Source organism: Calypte anna, chromosome 1 (assembly GCF_003957555.1).
Source record: "Calypte anna isolate BGI_N300 chromosome 1, bCalAnn1_v1.p, whole genome shotgun sequence".
NCBI lineage: Eukaryota > Metazoa > Chordata > Aves > Apodiformes > Trochilidae > Calypte > Calypte anna.
In genome coordinates, this window is record NC_044244.1 from 107,164,170 (window position 1) to 107,185,369 (window position 21,200).

At 43.0% G+C, this 21,200-nt stretch overlaps 1 protein-coding gene across 2 annotated transcripts in view; it reads right to left on the bottom strand.

The window, feature by feature from the left end:
- Window positions 1-6,730: 6,730 nt before the first annotated feature.
- Window positions 6,731-21,200, bottom strand: part of RUNX1 (RUNX family transcription factor 1) — a 171,234-nt gene continuing 156,764 nt past the window's right edge. Inside the window, exons 7-8 of one of the 2 annotated variants that reach the window (XM_030469013.1) lie at window positions 11,277-11,438; window positions 6,735-7,758 (exon numbers count right to left, since the gene is read on the bottom strand). In XM_030469013.1, coding sequence (XP_030324873.1) covers window positions 7,265-7,758; window positions 11,277-11,438 — 656 coding nt within the window. In that variant the 3' untranslated portion in view covers window positions 6,735-7,264. Of the gene's footprint in view, window positions 7,759-11,276; window positions 11,439-21,200 lie in introns of both variants that reach the window. The other variant, XM_030469014.1, reaches the window with a different exon arrangement.

A 21,200-nucleotide genomic window follows, 5' to 3' on the forward strand; every position in this document is an offset into this window, starting at 1 on the left:
CAGTGGTGATAGGCTTCTAAGCTATGAATGCTGTGAACTAGGTATGTCTCAGAGCAGATAATACAGAGTTTACTGTGCATCCCATGACCACATGCTGTGCCAGTAACCAGCCTTTCCATGCCTGCTCAGAAATGGGGACAGCACTGCTGGGCACAGTAAACCACACCATTAATCTAAGCCTGTTGTCTTGTGAGACAAGGCACTGACAAGAGGGAAAATTCCTTGTACACACTGAAGGTAACACACCTGTGTTGTCTTTCCAGAACATCTGTGTTGGGTAGTATGGTGCCTTGCAGGCTGATAGTATTTAATAAACAGTTTTTGCTCTGGAGCCTGGCTTATGGCTGCTTCCTCATTGCGCAAGTCAAACAAAGCAGTGTGGGAGAACACCCGTGACAATGGCCTTTATAATTAAAGGTCATTAAAAGCTGTCAGTCAGGGTGTGAGGTGCCACAAGAAGTCAACAACTTCTTGCATTCACCCTTGCCAGCCTTTCCTCTCATAAACAGCAGCCTCCAGCCTTAGTCTTCATCATTTTCTTGGCCCTTTCCTCTTGCTCCCCCTTCGAACATCCCGAGGTGGGGGGAGTTGAGCTGGCTTTTCTCAGCTGCCAAAACAGGGATGGGCAGGGCCTTCTCAAGTGCCTGGGGGTCCCAGAAGGCTGCCCTGACTCTGCTCTGCCTGCTCCTGAGTTTCCAGCTCCCCCTTTGCCAGCTCCCATGCGCAAAGAGAAAGGCAGAGGGGAAGGAGAGGGTGGCTGCCCATGCTTTTCCTTCCCTTCACCCTGATCTGGAATGGCACAGCCACTGGGGAACTTGGCAGGCTTGGGGCCAGGAGGGACTCTCCTCCATCCAGCTGGGCCACACAAGTGCCTGAGCTGCTGCTGTCAAGTAAGAAAGACTTGGGATATTTCACAAGGACACACAGCCACAGTATCCTGTGTGCATCTGGTTAAAATGGCCATGGCAGTCCTGCCCTCCTACACAAAATGAGAGCTCTGCTGGTATGTCCTCTATGTAGTCTTCAAAATCTGGATACAAATACTTCTGCTCAGATGCCCTTGGTTGTAGTAGTTTTTTTGTTGTTGTTGTTTTGACTGTCGCAACTTGGAGCTTCTTTTCCTGTTGTGTTGAAGTAAAAAACAAATATGTGCTTTACTTCATCACCCACCTCTAAGAAAGGCTCTTGGGTTTCACAGGGTAAGGAGAAGAATTTATAGACCCTTGAAAAACTGTAAGTGCAATATTGTTATGATAACATGGGATTGTGCTGGAAAGAAATATCAGATGGTCATACTGAGTGGGGTAACCAGTAACAATAGAGGTGTGTGTTAGCATTTCTAACCTCTAATGAGGTTAGGAATTCAAGTACCTGCAATTCAGTAGCTGTTTGGCCCTAATTTTAAAATGATAATAGGACCTTACATTTGAGAGATGGAGTGCTACCTGGCAAGCTGTCAGAAAAAGTACACCTTTAACAGCTTACTTCATAGTTTGTTTTTCACTTCATTGAAAGGACTAGATGAAAGTTAATCTTTGTACATGCACATTATTATGTAGAAAGATATTTCTGAAAGCTTATTTAATATAATGCAATGTATTGCCTATAGCCTATTTTATATATATATCTATACAAGTATAGATAGAGAGGCTTTCAGGTTGAACTTTCAATGTTGACTCTGTTTTTTAATCCTCGTTTTGAAAACCTGGTGCCCCTGTATTGTCTCCCCAATGCTACTGTTTAATTATTTATTTAAAGAGAAAAAGAACCAATATATCTCATAAGTAATATGATCTTAAGCTAAGAAAGGCTCAACTCATCAATATCAATAAAGGATCCAACCCAAAAGGCAACATAGTAAGGGGGAAAAAAAGTAAGATAATTTTGAAATATCAAAATTTTATCAAGAAAGCAGAAATATAATGCTATTACTAGGCCTCTGTACCTGCAAAGTCTCCTTTCAGTCCTATTTTGGTAGTCCTATTGAACAGCAGGCCTTCTGTCAGGCCTTCCTCCATAAGCAGGAAAATGGCATTTTATGTTAAAAAAGAAAGAAGTCAGCAAAAGGCATGGAAACATTTTTTTTATGATATGAGTGATACGTGCTCAATATCCTTTTTCTGATGGTTATTTTTTCTCTGAGAGGGTTGTTTTCTCCCTGATGAAAGAACGTACCAGGCCAATGTGCATACTTGTCAAACATTTTATTTGTCATTCACACTAATTATGATATTGAATTTACAGAGGAAACTGTGGTACAAAGAAAGAAAGAAAAGAAACAAAGAAAGAAAGAGAGAAGTAAAGGAAGAAAGAAAAAAAGAAAGGAAGTCTTCATTAGAACTAACGCAGCAGTCCAGCTGCTCTCTGTGCTAGTTGTAATGAATTCTCCCGTGGTGCTGGACACAGCCATCCCTATGTACAGCAAGAGTCTACTCTGATGTGGTATCTAGAGACTTCCTGTAGTTGGGGAAAAATCTACTCTATTCTCTTTTCCTATCTGGTTCCAAAAAACAGCAGACTTCCCCACTACTCCCCTTCCTCCTCCCCCCCACACCGCAAAGAAAAATTCCCTGCAATCAAAACCAAAAAAACCAAACTTCCAGAACCTGGTAGTTTTCCCCTTCTGGGAATGTTCAGCAATGACAGTATCAAGGGAAAATGTGACCGTTGCAGGATGCTGCAGCATCTGTTTTGTAAACATAGCCAGTAAATGCTGAATAAATACACTCTGATGCCATTCTGATAGGAGTGTGTCTCCCACTGTGTCCTCTGTTCAGACCTACCATTACAGTCACCTCAGACCAAAAGTTTAGTTTGTGTTTTAAAGAAAGATGTAACTGTCAAACCCAGAATACCACAAGTAACCCATAGATTTTTGCACATTCATTTCTCCCCTACCACAAAAAAAGTGAAGAGTGTTGAATAGAGACCATGCTATAACTGTTTACAAAAGTGAATAAAATGTAGTTAATCTTGAAGCCTAAAATAAGTAATTTGGAAAGAAATAAGTCTCACTACAGTATTTAAGCAAACACAAAAGTAAGTTCATTAAAAACACAGAAAAATGAAAAAAAATTGCGGAGTAATTACAAGCACTAAATATTTTGCTATGAAGCTTTTGAAAACTATTTACATACATAAATACAAGTAACTCTGTTGATGCAACCCTTTTAGGATGAGGAGAAAAATGCCAGGTGATCAGTACTGACCAAGCAAGGTTAACAAAAATAAAATACGAAAATGTTATGATGCAGGAAAACAAGCAAGTGTTTTGCTCAAATAGAAAAATGATCCACTTCTCCTGAATCTTCAAATGTGCCAATGGAAAAGGTCACCCAGAAAGCAGTAATGAATGTTTCAAGAGTGCAGGCAATTCAGAATACTAACAAAGAATGTGGGCCATTTGGAGGAAAGGTGTGGTTTTTTTTCTTTCCAGCAGATAATTCTAAAAACCAAATCCTTCATAGCATGGATGCCCTCTGCAGCTGCCTCCTTCTTGCACTAAAGCTCCTGTACATAATCCTGGAAGCAAAGCAAGAGCTCCTAAATTGAGCAAAAATGTTGTTTGAGAGCAAAGTAATCATTTGCCTTAGAGCGAATGACATCTTAGCCCTGTATTTATTTTGAAGTCGTTTGATATGGCTGCGCCTGGACAGTGAGTTGTGTCTTGTGAAAGGAACACACAAGCTGATAGTGAGGACTGCTATTAACTGCATTTTGGTTGGGGAAGGTGTCTGAGGTACTCTGCTGACTGTGACTTGTGAACAGAAGCACAATAGGTATGGGTATTTTTGTTCCATTCAGCTACCAGGATGATAAAACCATATAAATATATATTTTTTAAAAAATATATAAAAATATATAATTACATACTATAATTTGGAGGTGTGTGAATTGGGAAATATTTTATCCAATGTCCTCTTTTTGCCTGATAAGTGCTCTGTAGGTATGACGTGAGTGCATTTAACAGCCTTGAAGATCTTTGCTGTCCTTATTGAGGTGGGATGGCTACAAAAATATAGATTTGAGTACACTGTGGGTTCTCATTAGCACTTGTGCAAAGACACGGAAACTCAGTTATTAAACAGACTAATTGCAAAGGATAATGAAGGTAGCCTTTCCTTTGTAAAGAGGATGATGCTTTTTGCTGTGCTTCACATATACAGAGAGGTTACGCTCGGAAGTTTAGGTGCTGGCAACTATCACATGTGAGGAGCTGAAGAATCCCAAGGTTTTGTTATGTGTCAGTAAAGATGAAAGGTAAATATGGTGACCACTTCTGCAATTTCTTACCCTATTCATGCCAGGAAGTATAAAATTAAACTTCACTTTTGGGACAGATGTAAAGAAAGTAGCTTTCTAGGCATAAGAAATGTTCAACGTTAAGTCTAATCTTCAGGCTAAGAGCTGCCAACTCCCCATTCTTGTAAAACCCTACTCTTTTCAGTTTCAAAAGTGGCTAGTCCCAAACTACAGGCTAAGAGAGGCAGAGGGCTTTAGGAGAAAGCAGTCGGTGGCCACAGACATGCCTGGAAGCTCACTTGCCACATGAGCCCCACCTGTGCCACTGGGCTGGTGTCAGCCCTGCCCTCGGTGTTGAGGGATCCGGTTCCTCCTCTCAGGTCCTCTCCCTCACTTCTGGGTTCCTGCTATCAGGACTATTGGGTGTTCGAGTCACAAGGCAGATGAGAAAGCTGCAGTAAATTATTTTAATTGCACAGTGACAGAGAATGTGTAAGATGAACAGAGCTGCTCTTTAGTGATGAAGGACTTTTTTTTTAGGCTATTGAAGAAGTGAGATTCCAACTATAGTAATGTTGCAACAGGTAGAGTCTCTATTTCTGTATTCATTGAGGTCTCCATGGTTTCAAAACGTATTAAAAAAATGTAATTTTGATGGTTTTTGCTTTTTTTGTTCAGAGAAGACTCTTGGAAATGATAAATAATATTAGGCTGAATGAAAAGCACAAGGCCTGTATTTTAACAAAACCATTTTGAGCTTTTGCTGAGATCTCTTGAAACACTCCCTATTTTCTGCACGTAAATGACCTTATTGGCAATGTAAATTCTTCCATTTGTAATTTTTCAATACCAAAGTGCTACTGCATCTGACTTAAACAAAGAAGCAAAATCATATTAAAAAAAAGAAAACTTGAAAAACAAATGGTTTTAAATAAGACCAGCTGGTTTGCTGCCTGCAGCCAAGGATCTTTTAAATTTGAATCCTTTTAATTTTTTTTTTTAAACATCAAACACTGATCTGAAGTCCTGCTTTCAAATACTCTCTGAGTTGACCTGCAATTGTTTCACTCATTTAAGAAGTACATTAAATAATAATCAGCTAATTTGGAACGCACATGTGTCAACGTCAGCAGTTTATAATTAATGAGTAGTACAACTGCATCCAGACCAAACCATCAAATAAAATAGTGCCATAAACTTTACAGTGACATCTGATATGTTTGTGCTGTAACGATGGGCAACGAGGACAACTGAATTAACATGCTGTTAGTATGAGCCTGATGTATTTGCTACCAGCCAGAATATTCTGTGCACCCGTCTTACATACTCTTCCCCTTCTCTCAGAAGATGGTGACAGAGGAACTGTTTAGGCCCCTTGTTTGCGAGTCTGCTTTCCAGATGAGTCTGACAACCCTGTTCACTTTGAGTTATTTTGTGATGCACGAACTGATCTGTTTTTCAGCACACTGGAACGTGGCTTTTGTACTGCACAGAAACCTGGGCTCCACTGAGCTGGGAGCAAATCTTACACTGATTTTGTGAGGGCCAGGACTTTTTTTTTTCACCCTTACCATGTTAACTGTCTGTGGGCTTTCACTTTTGAGAGATTAGGAGCCCTCCACAGGAGCTGTTAGGAAGCCCACACAAGCCCAGAAGCAGAATGAGGCCACATGGGGATGTGTTTGCTTAGGGAATATTGAGTCTGCTGTAAGAAATATGTGCATCCTGATCACTGATCCTGAGGCTCACCACTGGTGATGAAGGAAAAGTGAGGAAGGAGCAGGGAGATGCTCACGTGAACAGAAATTCACGTGGATTTTGGTGCCTAAATCATTTCAGTGGGAACAGAGTACCTAAATGCCCTCAAGGATCTGAGCCCAGTTAGCTGAGTAAAATGAGAGTGAGATAATTGTAAACAGTATTTCTAGGTAATTAGGAGGTCATTTACCCATCGTTATTCCCGCCTTTTTCAATGTGATAAATTTGACTTTGGCTGCTACCAAAAAAGGCATTTGCTGCTCTTTTTTTTTAATATAGGCATATTTAAATAATAATAGTATCAACAAATAAGAAAAGTCTAAGTATCAAGCATAAATATCAATGAACTCATCAAAGTAGTACAGTAGTTGAAAATGACCCAAGGCTGTAGCCGTTGTAGTAAAAAAAAAAGTCCAAGAGAAAGAAAGTTAAATTAACTCATTGAAAAAGGGGCTGATTCTTTCAGCTGACAAAGCAAGAAAGAAGCAAGCATGATAAAAACAAAAAAAGAGTAAAATCTTTTTTTTTTTTGCAATTTATAAGGTGCCAAGAGAAATAAAACAAATTAGATGCAAAGCAGGATGAGCTGCATCCTAAAAAAAACCCAAAACACAACTAAAAACAATAAACCCAAAACGAAACAAAAAAAACCCAGCACTAAAAAAAATTCCATATTCTTTGGAATATACAACGTGGTTTAAAAAAAAAAAAGAAAGAAAAAGAAAGAATGAAGTTCAACATATAAAACCTCTCATTCACAGCATTGCTAAAACAGAAGCGTTCACAGTTTCCCTCTGGGAATCTTCCTATACTTCCTTACAGTTAATAAGTCCATAAGATGCAGTAAACTCACTAAGATTTTTTTTTTAAGGATTTAAGTCTTAAAAATAGAAGTGAACCAAAACTCTCTTTAGGGCTCTGGAAACCTTCAGACCCAGGCACGTACGAAAGCCACAGGGCCTGAAAACAGACTGGGTACTTTTCTACCCACCCTTGCTACCTCTGGACCACCAGCTCTGATGTCCTCCTTTCCAGAAGCTCAGCCCCCCATGAGGGATGTTTTGCTGGAGCGATGTCACTTCGCCAGGGGCTGGCTTAACAGAGGCCACCACTCCTGGGAGTGCTGGCTTCTGGAGGGTTTCCTTCTGAAAGTGATGCATGAACATGGCAGGGCCCATAAGCCAGACAGATGTTTATGGGATACCTACGGGCACTGGGAAATGAAAAGCACATTAGTCCTGGCCCACGACTGCTTAAAATTTATTCAGTATGGTCTCCAAACTGCTTCCTCTAGCCTCGCTGTGGTTGCCATGTTGGTCGGGGAGTTGCTGTGGCTCCCTTCTGCCTCGACCACGTCGCTTTGGTTGGGGAGGTTGGGGTTGAGGAGCGTGGATCCCGTGGACGCGTTGGTGCAGGGAGGGTGAATGCGTGGGGGTGACCGGTCTCCCCCTGAGATCATGGAGAACTGATAGGAGCCTGCAGAGGTTCCGTAGTAGAGGTGGTAGGAAGGTGAGCTGGTCTGGAAGGGGCTGCCTTGGGCCTGCGACGAGCCGGGGTAGGGAGGTGGGAGGTAAGTGTGGTATCTGGTGGCTGTGGACATGGCAGACATCCCAATCCCTATCCCTGAACTGACGGGTGTTGGCGTGTAGGTGAACGCTCCCGGGTAGTGCATCCGAGGATCAGAGATGGAGGGGAGCGCAGAGAAGGAGCGGTCGATTCCCACCCGGGGGTCACTGAATGCAGTCAAGTCAGAAGCACCTGTTGGCAACAAAGGGAGATAGGACACTGTTGAACTTGCAGAATGGAGGTTCACCAGTTTGGGACGATAACCATCATCCAAAATCCGGGTTATGGTTAAGCAAAGCAGCGCTGGTACTGCCCAGGACACAACTCTCTCACCTGCTCTCCAATGCAGTCATTGTAGTGCTCGTGGATCTGGATGTTTTGGACTAATTTCAGCAAAGCAGCAATTAAAGAGGAATGTCAGTCTCTCACTCTGTTTTGTATGTGTATGTGTTTGCTCCTGTAGACCTTACAGCACATGCAATTATTCTAGAGTGCCCCTGTCCTCACAGGGTACAAGAGGATAGTGAACAGGGACACAGATTTAAAGTTTCTTGTCCAGAATCACTTGACTCATCAGGGACACTGATGGGACCTAAAAAAAAATTTTCCAACTTCTGCAGTCTCTCTTTGCACCCAGTTTTATTTGCCGACCAAAACAAGAAGCTCCATGGTCCAGAGATTTTCCTTCAAGTACAGGAACCTGCACAGGCAGGATTTACACACAGGCTCAGCCCAGCTGTCAGCACTTAAGAGCACAGTTCTCCACGGACTCTCAACACTACCAAAGTCAAGATAAATCAGGTTCACTTAAGGTCTTCATATCTGGGTCCTTGTATAATGTCTACATAATTGTTACTAACTTCTGAAAACCCTGGCTCTAATGAGCGTATAAAAAAGGACAACAACAGTACTGCCTTTTTAAAGCTGAATGATGTATTTGGAGGTTAGCCTTTTTTCTTTCTTTCATGTGGGCTAGGAGCCTTTCTCATCCTGCTAAGTGAAATGTTTTCTAGGACAGTCAAATTCTGCTCCTCTTTGACATCAGTAGAAGTCTGCTCCATCCTATCGTCTCCTTCCCTAGTGTGCAAGGATTAAACAAGCAGAGGAGATAATGGCCTCTTTAGGAAGGATCTTCATCATGACTCAGATTAATGGAAGGTGTCAGTCCCTAGAGTTGGCAGCTATGCATGATTAAAATAACAACAATAATAATTAAGAAAAAATCTTTCCAGAAGACAAGTTCTTCTGTCAGACAAGGCGTGGAGTCTGCAGAAGAGGAGCCATGTGCTGAAGGAAATACTCATGAGAATCAGCAGAGAGAAAACAAAGCTCTTGGCACCAACCAGATTTAAAGCTAGAGCAGACACACTCCAGCGCCAAGTTCTGAAAGCTTGTCAATGACACAGCCAGGCCACTTTGATGAATTTCTATAAATTTCTTAGAAAAGTTCTGACGCATGCTGTATGCTTCCTTTTTGAGTTTGCCCTCCATTTTTTTCTGGAAGATTAAGGGGACCCTTGAACACATTTGCTTCCCCTAGGCCACAGAACCTTTACATTTAATGAGGCAAGGTAACTCTGTGGGATGGAATGGCAAGAGCTTCAGAGTAGCTGAGGTTGAATGTGGCATCTGACAACCTGCCAGATTTTAAATGTTACTTCCACACCTCATTCCTGAGAAACTTCTTGAAACTGCCTGGACACATTGCTGCTCAGTTTGGCAAAAAGCAGAAAAATGAGACTTAATGTCCAGGTGTTTCAAGAATGAGTCCTGTATTTGCTTTTTGTTTTGAGGCACTGCGTCTTAAGATGGTAGGGTCTCAAAAACCACTCAAATTTACACTTTGTTCTGGAAAGGATAAATTTCTTAGTGTGTGTGACAGTAGTGGGGTTGGGGAAAAATGTTGTGAAAGATTTTTCTGGGAATGCTGAGTGAGATTTAATATAGAGGTAACATTTTGGAAGTGTTATAAAAAACATTTAAGATGCCTAGTGATGAGCCCCCATGTACAGACTTTAGACAGGCAAGAAAAAACACTGATATGTGAATAAAGATCTAAATTTCTTCACAAGTCATGGACAACCGTGCCTGCCCCAAAGTAAATCATGTTGACCACAGGCACAGAAAACACTGATAAGCCCCACTGCTGGTACTCTACCTCCCTGTTTTCCATGTGCCACAGAAGAAACACAAGAGTTCAGTTTCTTCACACGCACATGGCTATTTTCTGCTGGACTGTGCAATTTTGGGGCAGCCACCACGGGAGCCTTTGGTGCTCATATGGTGCACAGCACTGTAAGAACCTGGATACACAAACAGTGATGACATTTGGGCACTACAGCAATGCAAGAAATATTCACTCATTTGAGTACAACCTCAGTTGCCACACTGGTAAAAGTAAAATGTGATTAGCATCTCCTTTTAGTCTGATCGACCTGTCCACACCTACAAGTAACCTATGCACGGGCACCCCTGAACAGGCTTTGAAAATCAAAATAACTGGTAAATATTGGTTCCAAACAATTATCTCAAGAAAAACTCCTTCTCTAAAACAATTGATGAAACTATATGCTTTGCTTGAAATTTTCTGGTTTCTATGAAGAAGGTCTTTTTCTTTTTGTCATCTTTCTCCGTTTTCTCCGCTTCTGCATTTGGCCAGTGGAAAGGAGTCCAAAGTGAGGGAAACACAGAGGTGAAAGCAAAAAGGGGTTTTTTCATTTTGGAAAGAATGTGTCAGTGAAGAATGAAATTTTTTATAGACTTTTTTTAAACAAAAAATATCCTTTTTTTTTTTTTTTTTTTTTTTTTTTTTTTCCTCCTGAAAGGTTTACCATATTTTCATCTGTTTCTAAGGTATAAATTAGCACCTAGACATAACAAATAATTTAGTGTTAGTGGGCATTGTCCCTGTGACTCTTTCAAAGCAGGGTCTATATGACAGCAATAGGACAGGCTGGAGAACATTCAAGTGGATTCTCTCTGATCTTAGAAGAAGCCCTGAGTATTCAAATGAGAGCAATATGTGCATCCAAAGAAGATACTTCTGAAACAGTCGTGTGCAAATTTGAATTATATGGCTCTCAGTCATTTTAAGAAAATTCCTGCTATTGAACACACATATTGGTTCAATATGTGTCTGTTAGAGTCAGCAGATGGTCAGCTGAGTGTGGTGGAAACCAAGGGAATAGCTTTCACTTCCATGCTGTATTTTTATGTTGGCTTGTAAAGCTCTGCACTACAATTTGACAAAGATGTAACAACAAAATCCAGTGCAGCTCTTCAAATGTTAAACCCCACCATCCTGCAGCCAGTATGTCCACCCATAACCTTCTGTGCTCTGGTCTGAATTTAGAGTAAGGGAAGGAAACAGAACCGAAATATCTGTGGCATTCAGTTCTTGGCAGATACAACAGCTCTTCAGCACTCCATACTTATTTTATAGTTCCATATATCTTCAAAGTGCTGCTTTCTCCTCTTTTTTTTTTTTTTTTTTTTTTTTTGACAGTGGTATGCTGGGTCTCAACCCATATTTCTTTACTCCGCACATCTCCCAGCAAAGGATCGGAGAAGGCTTTGCTGCACAGGGCATGCAAGGGGCTTCACTGCTGCTGAAATAAAACTGGCAGTGACACTGCAACCCTTTTTCCCCGGAGTCAGCCTGGAGGCTTTGGTGAGGCTTGGTGCAGGGGGACTAACTTTTAGGTACTTACTTGACAGCCGGCTGGAAAGCTCTGCGGTGAGGGTTGTCATGCCGCTAGCCCTGCCGGGTGATATTGGTGTGGCGGGGTGCACAGAAGGGGTGGCAATGGAGCCCAGGTACTGGTAGGACTGGTCATAGGACCATGGCGGAGATGGCTGTACTTGCCTTGTGTCTGCAAGGAAAAAGAGACCTATAGGCTGTTTGGAATGGTAAAACTTTGCAGTCAAATAGGTGAACCGATCCACGTGTGGTGGGAAAAAAAAAAAAAGAAACTTAAATGCCAAGATAATTACATTTCAGTTCCATAATCCCCTTGGTCAAGAGACCTTCGGATGAATCGCTTTCTAAAATATAATTTGTGCATCTGTGAGTTTTGATTGGGTGATTTTTTTTCTCGTGAAGCTTTTTGATGTTTCACAGGGACAGTGGTCAGGGAAAAGCAGATTAAGCTTTCTAAAGTGAAAGGCTATTCATTGCTGGGATGAATTCTTATTTTGGCGTGCATGTTCACAGCCCCTTTAACCAAAAAGGTATGTCATAAAAATACTGAACTGTGAGTGCCTCTGGGCAAGCATGTAAGTAGGGAGAGAAGAAAAAAATGAAAATGTGTGTGTATGTGTGTGTGAGAGAGAGAGACAGAGATGGAGAGTGAAAGTAGTGTCCTCCAGAAGGCAGACTCCTAAGTGGATCAATAGGACTTCCTCAACTTGTTGAAAATCCCAGGCTTAAAAGAACAGGCAGGTATTTTGTATATCTAGTTTGTATACACTAAACTACAGAAATACAATTCAAAGTGATTTAAGCACACTCAATGGCACTGCTAATCCCAAAAGGCAGCCACACTCTTCAGTACAGGCTTTCTGCAGAAACTGCTACTTCTTGGAAGCAAAAATTTTAAAATGCTAAAGAAGTGCAAAACATTTACACAGAAAAACACTAACCTATCATTTTTTAGCCATGAGTCTAGTTTGAATGATGCTTGAAATCAGAGATGAATGGCAGGGAGTTTGTCCAAACTAGTTTCACCAATACAGAAACAACTCTTTTCTGCTTATTTCATCTTTGCATATGAAGCTGGCATTTTTCAGTGTATAGAAATGCCTAATTTTTTTTATAAATCAGAGTTAGAAAGATTTCTCTCCTCCTTACCTACCCAGAAATCTTTTTACTATTTTTAGTAATGTCTTTTCTATTTTCTTCAGCTCTAAGAGCATTCTCCTGTAGCTTCATCTAGTGAGCTGCCTTTTTGAAAAAAACATATGTTGGATGAACTGCATTCAGATAAAACTGATATCAGCATGGAAGGGAAATTTCCCAAGTCTGAGATGAAGGACTTTGATCTTTCATCCGAAAGCCCATCTGGAAATTATTGTTTTCTTGTGCTTTATGGAGATGAGCTTTAAATTTTGTTTGTTTCATCTGTTTAGATGGGGAGATTTATAAAAATCTCCTAGCTTTAAAGAAAAATCTACTGAAGGGACTTGCAGAATAAATTAAAGTCCTGTAAAGATTTTTCTGCTGAGTAACATATTCGAATTAGGATATTATTTTTTTTTCCATCAGACCTCCTAAAAAATTAATTCAGTTGACTCATGGTGTTTAAAAAAACATCCAGCTGGATTAAATGGACTTCAGTAGCAACAAACAAAAAGACATAGGCACAAAGCCTATGTTCCGAATCAGAACATCATCTCTTTGTTATTGTGTGGTCAGTGTTTATTAAAGATGTCAGGGAGACAGGTGACAGGGAATTCAGTCTCCAGGGATAGCAATAGGATAAATGCCACGAAACATCAGCAGAGCAAGTCTTGTGACTGTAAAACACAGTGTGTTTCAGTTCTATAATGGGGTTGTGTTTCAGTTCTAAAATGGGGTTAATAAAATCATGACTCCCTTATTTCAGCACAATGATTTCAGTTCAGCAATGTGCCCAAGCATTACAATCATGATACATGCACTGGAGGGATCCCAGCCCTGGGGATGGACACTCCTTCAGCTAGTCCTCCTCCCTGGGAAGCCCTGGGCATGCTCTTCCAAGACTAATGTCACAGAATCAAATCCATACTCCAGAGGACTCTATTCAGTATGGTGAAGGGGGTGCTGCCACCATCCTTGGTTTTCAGGCTGAAAGGAGAGAACGTTCTGTCTGTTCTCTCCTGTGGCAAACTCTCACTGTATTGTGGAGCAGCTTTGTCTGACACTTTTCTACTGTTTCTTACATTGTTGGCTCTTCAAGACAAGAGATGTGGTTTTGTCCTCTACCCTATCCAGCATCTATGGGATCCTGGTCTGTAAAACACCCACCCCCAAGTGCAATAAATACATGAACAACATCAAGACGCAGAAAATGCTGCAGCAGCTGCAGCAGTAGAGGAAGCAAGACCTTGTGACCAGTTAGCTAAACACTGATAAGTCTACATTGAAATACGGTTTCTTTCTTTTAATGCTACTAGAATTAGATTTGTGCTGTGTCCCAACTAGAAACCAGATAATGGACCAAGTACTTGTCTAGTAACATCCAGAAAGAGACTCCCAAGATATCTGACCTGCCTAATCCATTTGCTGTCATTACTGACCTCTAAGGTACTTGAAGCAGTGAAAGACAGCCCGAGAGACCCCCATTATTAATCTCATCCCATTAAGTCTCTCTTAAGTGAAAGTTCAAACTACCAATCAATTTTCTGTCTTGGTACCTGTATTCCCAATCCCTGTATTTGCTCTTAAAGATTGGGTTTTTGACATCAGACTGGTTAACAAGTTGCAATCTATTCAGTGATGTTAATACAGTGCATTATATTATATATACATATTAAAGTATGTTTTGCTGACAAACCCCAAGCATCACCAAGCAGCACAATTTTTAATAAGAAGTGGAGAAATGTATCACTGTAATAGCATTTTTATGGCACCATTTCAGTATCAAGGGAGATTCAGCTCCAGTAAAGGCCAGGTTTACATTTCCAGCAACTTCAGTAAGATCTGGATTAGGGGCTTCAAATAACATTTTATTTTTGTGATACCTGCTTTTCTTTAGCTTTCATGTTACCCAAAATTGATCTGGAATGGGTTCAAATTTGCCACAGAACTAAGCTACTATAAAAGGCAAAAAGCTCTTACTGAATCCATCTCTTCTGCTCTCAAAATAAAGTGATGCACTTTTCAGAAGTTAGTAGCTTGGTGGGGGGAACTGAATGTGTGGCTTTGTGTGGCTGAAGTTAATTTGGTGAAAATGCACTGCAGATAAAGGGGACCTGCTTCTCAGCTTAGAATATCTGTGAAGCGATTTGCAGGGATAGCTACTTCAACAAAGAGAAGTAACAGGGCTGTGGGCCCACACAGTTTTAAAGCCAAACAGGATTCCAGAACCATTTAAAAGCAGATCAAAATAGCAAAAAACAAGGAAGTTGCTCCAGTTGTTGATCTGTGCCCAGTCCTCCTGGTATTTCTCCCATTAGCAAGTACTTTCCATTTCTGCTTTTTATGGTGTGAGAAAATGTATTTAAAACATGAAAACAGTTATTAATTGCAATAAAACACTCTAGGGCGAGAATTATGGTGCAATAATTCACACCTTGCTGTGTAGTCACGAGCTTTCACCCTCTAGCCTCATGCCTAACAAGCTATTAAGCAGAAAGTATTGAACCATCTTTCATGCCTCGTCATGTTTTATTGCCTCGGAATGGTTGCGTTCGACTTGTTTTAAAAAGTTGTAATTAAGCTGTACAAATGTTGCCTAACGTTTAATAGTTTAATGAAACATGCTCTGGTTAGAAACTTAGAAAAAAACAAACCAAAACAACAAACCAAAACAACTGGTCTCCCCTTTTTGTGATGCTCCCTCATAGAACTGTTAGAGCAAGCCCAGAGGAAGGCCAGGGAGATGATCAGAGGGCTGGAGCACCTCTCTGAAGACAGGCTGAGAGTTGGGGTTATTCAGCCTGGAGAAGAGAGGGCTGCAGGGAGACCTTAGAGTGGGTTCTAAGTGCCTGTAGGGGCCGTACAGGAAAGCGTGAGAAGGACTTTTTATAAGGGCATGTAGTGATAAGTAGAGGGGCAACAGTTTCAAATGGTAAGGGCATAGATTTAGCTCGGATATTAGGTAGGAGTTCTTCACTGTGAGGATGGTTTCAAACTGGCACAGGTTTCACAGGGAGCTTGTGGTTGCCCCATCCCTGACAGTGTTCAAGGCCAGGTTGGATGAGGCTTGGAACAACCTGGTCCTGTGGGAGGTGTCCCTGCCCATGGCAGGGGGATTGGAACTAGATGATCTTTCAGGTCCTTTCCAACCCAAACTATCCTGTGATTCTATGATTTTTTTCCAGCCGTTTTTGCCGTGGAAAATAAAAAGCCCAGCCGGCAGAAGGCGGTGGGTCACTCCCTTCGCCGAATGTATCAGTAGGTGGCAGCGGAGCCCTTGCAGAGAGCGGCGGCCGGTGCCGGTGCATCCCGCGGCTCCCGGCTCCGCGTCCCGGAGCGCCCTGGGGCCGGGGCTGCCCCCGCAGCGGCCCGGCTGCTGCCTGCGGGACCCACTGTACAACAGCCGCCTGGAAAATGAATTTTCCGGGAGCCGCCGCAGCCCTTCATACGACCTTTGCTAATTAATACCTATTAGTCATTCCCACCCGGGACGCTGCCAGTGCTGCCTAACTGCAGCTCCGCTCCGCGCAGTCCCTGCGCACAAGCGGCATCTCTCCCTTGAAGGAGCAGCTCTTGGCTCCCCCGAGTATCCAAGAGCACGGGTGACCGGGTGAGATGCACACACCCCGACCCACGGGTAGGCTTGTTCAGCAGAACTGGTGTGGCTAAGCAGGGCTAACACACACCTGTCAAGCAATGGAGTTGTGCTGGTGTGAGAGAGGATGTGTTTTGGCTTTCCGAGTTGTTATTGATAGCCAAGGACAAAAAAAGAGTACTCTTCGCGCTCAGAATGAATGGGTCAAGACCTCAGACAAAACCACAGTCTTATTTCCTGGGATCACATGAAACATCCTTTTGTCTGTAAAGCTGATCCTGAGCACACAAGACACAGAAATCACTGGGACATAATAAACATGAAGTGTCAGGATGCTATTTGTATGAATCTTTTTCAGAGGAGGCAAATGTAACACGTTTGAAAATGTAACACAACACCCTCCCTCTGCCTCCAAAAGAAAATGCCGTGACACTTTCAGGTGCTCCAGATGTTTAAATCAGCAAGTTTCAGTGGGGCTTTACTTGAATCATAGGACCATCTTAGGGTGTTGCTTAAGATGATAACAAAAATGTCTATCACCACATCACTTCTATATAATAAATATAACAATCCATATCAGGCTGTTTTGGAAAAAAAAAAAAAAAAAAAGAAGAAAAAAAAAAAGAAAAAAGCCTCCATGAGATTTTACATTCTGATCAGAAAATAATTCTTTTTAGCCATATTAAAGGCTTAAAGCTTCCAAGTCAGGCCCCAGTGTACCCATGAGATGAAAGGAAAAAATGCTTATGTGGATGCATGTGGCTTGTGCTGGGCTGGATCCCGCACGCCTCTAACTCTGTTTTATGCCCTTGGAGCACAGAGAGAGACGGCTCTCCATGTGTCATTGCAGGTCAGACATTGCTGCCTGCTCCTAGCCAAGAGGCGCTGCGTAGCCAAATCTCAGTATGATACAGCATGTTCCTGGAAGCTTCAGAAAGGAGCAGCAGGATGTGAGTCAGTAGGCCGTGGCATGAGGCGGGATGGCTGCGGAGCCGGCAGCAGCCTGGGAGGGAGCAGGTATGAGTTTGACTCAGCCAGGCTGCTCACCCTTCCACCTTCCCCTTCCTGCCCGACTGCACTTGCACAGACACTGCCTGCGACTCCTCTCTTGCTCCTCTGCTTCAGAAGTAGCACCTGTCTGCTTGAAAATATATTGACCTGGACAAACTGTCAGTGATTTTTCCCAAACCGGGGTCAGGGGAGACAAAAGAGTCAGGCCCCGAGTACTGAGAAGCTCATTAGCCACTATCTATGCTGATGAAAATTCTGTCTCCCTCCTCCCCCCGCCTCCCGCCTCCCCATTCTCGACACGGCAAGACGAAGATGAGTTGCGAAATAGCCGCTGCTGTTGCCAGGCTTTTTTTCTCAACTTGCAAAAATTTCTGTCAGTCATATGCAACAAACCCCGAAAGTCACATAGCACCGAGCTTTGCAATTCCTCTACTATCCTGGCAAGCACTTTAAAGGCAGCAACTGGCAGAAGACATGGGGCGAATGAAAGCTGGGATTAGTTTACTGGTGTCAAACTCGGAGGCAGACAAGGAGAAAGCCCGATCCTTCACTGCTTTGAAAAGCTGTTCTGAGACTGGGAATTGTCTGTCCCTGCCCCTCCCCCAGTTCGATTTGCCAATCTTTCCAAAGGGAAACAGTTTTTATAGTGTCTTTCCCTTCCTTTGAGTGTAAGGCAGGAATGGTCTTGATTAGACTTGTTCATTTAGAGAAGTGTCTTGCTTAATAGATGAAATGGACTATGAGCACAGAAATATTCCATGTAGTTTTATGCCCAGGAGAAAGATGCCACTTGCCTCCTTCCTGCCTCTGCCAACATCTTTTACATGCCTGTCTCTGCCTCTTTCCACTTGCTTTCGCTCATTCCCTGCTAGCAGCTTCGAGTGATGGTGTGGGATGCACTGGGGATTGTGATATTGTTGTGCACAGGTCTGATTTAGTCTTCCTCTGAAACAAGGCATCCAAAATGACTCAATCTCCCTCCCTCACTTGGGACCCAGCAAATCCTCAGCCTAGTGCAGCACGGTGAAAAGGTGTGTCATCTCCCAGCAGCTGAAAGAATTAGTCAGTAGCTTAAATAAGGGGGACTTTCCAAAGGACAAGTTCATCACTGGCAGCAGCGGCAGCAGTGGCAGCAGCCACACAAGGCTGGTATTCTCATACCTCTTAACGCTGGAACATGAGGAGCTGGAAAATTACAGAGCAAACTGTAAAATTCCACCAGCAGCTACTCCATGCTGCAGGGTGGTTTCCCTCCACGTGCCAGTCTGTGGAAGCCACTGTCACACCTCAGAACCACCTCCCAGCCCAACAGCTGGGACACCTGCTAATTTCAGAGGTGGGTGAGAGCTCTGATATGCCCCTCTGGGGAACTTTGTCAAAGCCTTCTAATTTCCACTGGAAATTTATAGGAGATGAGCATTCACTCCCTTCCATGGCTTTGAAAATTGCTAACAGGTGACAGGACTTATTCTGGTTGAGAACGACAACAGCAGATATGTCGCGTGTCTGGAAATTTTTAAGTTGGGGGGTGGGGTGGAAGAGGCACCCAAATCCCCAGCTATTATTTGGAAGAGAGATCTTTGGCAGCAACCTCCTGCCTCAATGTTTGCTTTCATTTTATTTCAATATTACTGTGGTTTTGTGGAGTATTGCAAAGGCTAGAGAATTTCTAGAGGCATTTGATCCTCCAAAAAAACTCCTGTGGGATAGGAGAATGAGGGATTTTCTCCACACTGAGGCATCACTCTTTTGAGAATAAAGAAGAAACATATCCCTTGCTGAAGGTGTTTGTTCTAGCTGTGGTGCTTACTGTTGATGCAGAACTTCCCAAAGTGTGCTAGGTGCTGCAGGAGTTTAACAGCCCCTCAGAAGGCTGGAATACGTAGCAAAGACAACCATGGAAAACCAGTGTTGTGATTAGGTGATGAGGTGCAGAGCACCATTTCTGCTGCTCATTTAGTATGTTGCTTTTGGTTTCTGTGCATCATCTACCTCTCTGACTTGTCTGTGTTAGTTTGTTTCTTTTCAGTGCTGCACTAGAAAGGGTCTTGAGGATGAAAATTATGCCAATCTAAAAGGGCCTTTGGGTATATGTCCTCTAGTGCTGAATGTAGTGAAAGACTGGAAGTCTCACAGAAAGATTTTTTTTGCTTGCTTTTCTTTAGAAAAAGTGAAGGAAAAGGTGGCAGGGAAGGGAGAAAAACAAATGAGTGCATCAAGACAAGAGGGCACGGTCTCAAGTTGTGCCAGGGGAGGTTTAGGTTAGATATTAGAAAGAATTTCTTTACGGAGAGGGTGATCAAGCATTGAATGGGCTGCCCCAGGAAGTAGTGGATTCTCCATCCCTGGAGATATTTAAAAAGAGACTGGATGTGGCACTCAGTGCCATGGTCTGGTAACCGCAGTGGTGGTGGATCAAGAGTTGGACTTGATGATCTCAGAGGTCCCTTCCAACCCAGCCGATTCTATGATTCTATGATTCTAATGTTTAGTTTGATTTTTGTTCACTCTTTTTATGTCCATGACAACTAAGTCGGTGTTTCAATGACAGTAAAATTATTGGGGATGATACCAAAGGCAGATGTGTACATTCTGGGGATAGAAGAAGTGTATATTCCATCAGCTTTAGAGATGCATGAATGAGCTGTCTAGACTAGTAGAACCACATATGCACAACACACTGTAAAGTACCATTTTAGTAATGGCAACCAGTTGTAGGGAGTGGAGGTGTCCCTATAGAACCTCTCAGATCTCATTGCTAACCTGGTGCCAGAATCAGGAAGTGTGGACATCTCAAAATACCAAACAGTGAAAACTCTGATTTCACAACCAATATGTGTGCTGCCCTAGCAAGTTACTACATAAGCCGCTCAAATGAAATATAAACCATCTCTCCTCCTGAGTAAGCACACTTTGGGGCTGGCATCACTGCTCCTTTGAAGAACATGATGGCACGATGGACAAACTGCAAAGTCTCTGGGTGCCAGTGACAGGCAGAAGTTGGAGAGCTGAGTTTTGCAAATTAAGGATACATTGTTCTTTGTCTTCAGAGGTTATGAGTCACCCCAGAGAGATGCAGTTATTTGTTCAAGAGGGAGACTCCACTCCACCACCCGTCCTCCTCTTCCCTCCCTCCTCACATCAACAAGGAATGAAGTACAAGAATTCAACCTTGACCTTCCACTCTTTTGGCTCCCCTGGAGGAGACAGGCTGCCAGACTCGGTGCCGCTGCAGTGTTCTCCCCTATCTCGAAGCGTCCTGCTAAAGCACAAACTGAAACAGTGAGGAAATCAGGGACAGATACCAGGCTGATACTGGGAGCGAGCTGGCTGCACCCTTCGTCCCATTGTGCCCAGCTTGGGAGGTGGCAGGACACAGAGAACCCCTTGGCATGGGCAGAAGGGTGACAGTAAAAGGTGTGTACATGTCCATACATGTGTACAAACACACATGCACCCGTGTTCTTGCTGAGTGGCACTATGTTTTCCTCCAGCTTCAGAGGTGCTAAAGACAGATCAGGATGTGTGCTGCTGCTGGGAGGGTGTATGACCTGCTGTGACCTGCACTGGGAGTAGGAACTGGGACCTGTGGAGTGAGCTACATCGTGGTAAATCAACACCTGGAAATCACATCTCTCCGAGTCTGGAGGGCAATTGCATGGTAACTGTGGCAGCTTCCCCTGACCTGCTGCCACAGTCCATATAAAAAACCCTCCTGGACAACAGAGTGCCTCTGTTCCTGTCCCACCTGCCCCCTTGCCAGCTTCTCCCTTCTGCTGCTCTAGGTCCCAGCTACTGCTCTTCTCTTTACCTTTCCCTGAACCACACCAGTACCTGACCACCTCCCAGCTAACTAATTTCCTAATCTTCATGCTGTCTCCTGAGGAAGGGCATTATTGCAATCCCTATTTTAGCAGATGGAGAACTGATGCATGCAGAAAGCAAGGCTCCAGTTCTGCAGAGCACTTTGGGCACAAAGCTCAGCACTTGGCTGAGTCAGAGTACATGGGAATTATCTGATGTCACCCCAGCAGAAGTTCACCTGTAAAAACACCTTGGGGAGATCTATCCACTTTGACCTAGTTAGCTCACGTCTTGAAAGCAGTCTACCTGAAGCATAGGGCTCAGGTGGGGTATGATGCTTACTGAGAAGCAGGTCAAATAGTCCATCTCACTACCTTGCTGCTGGTG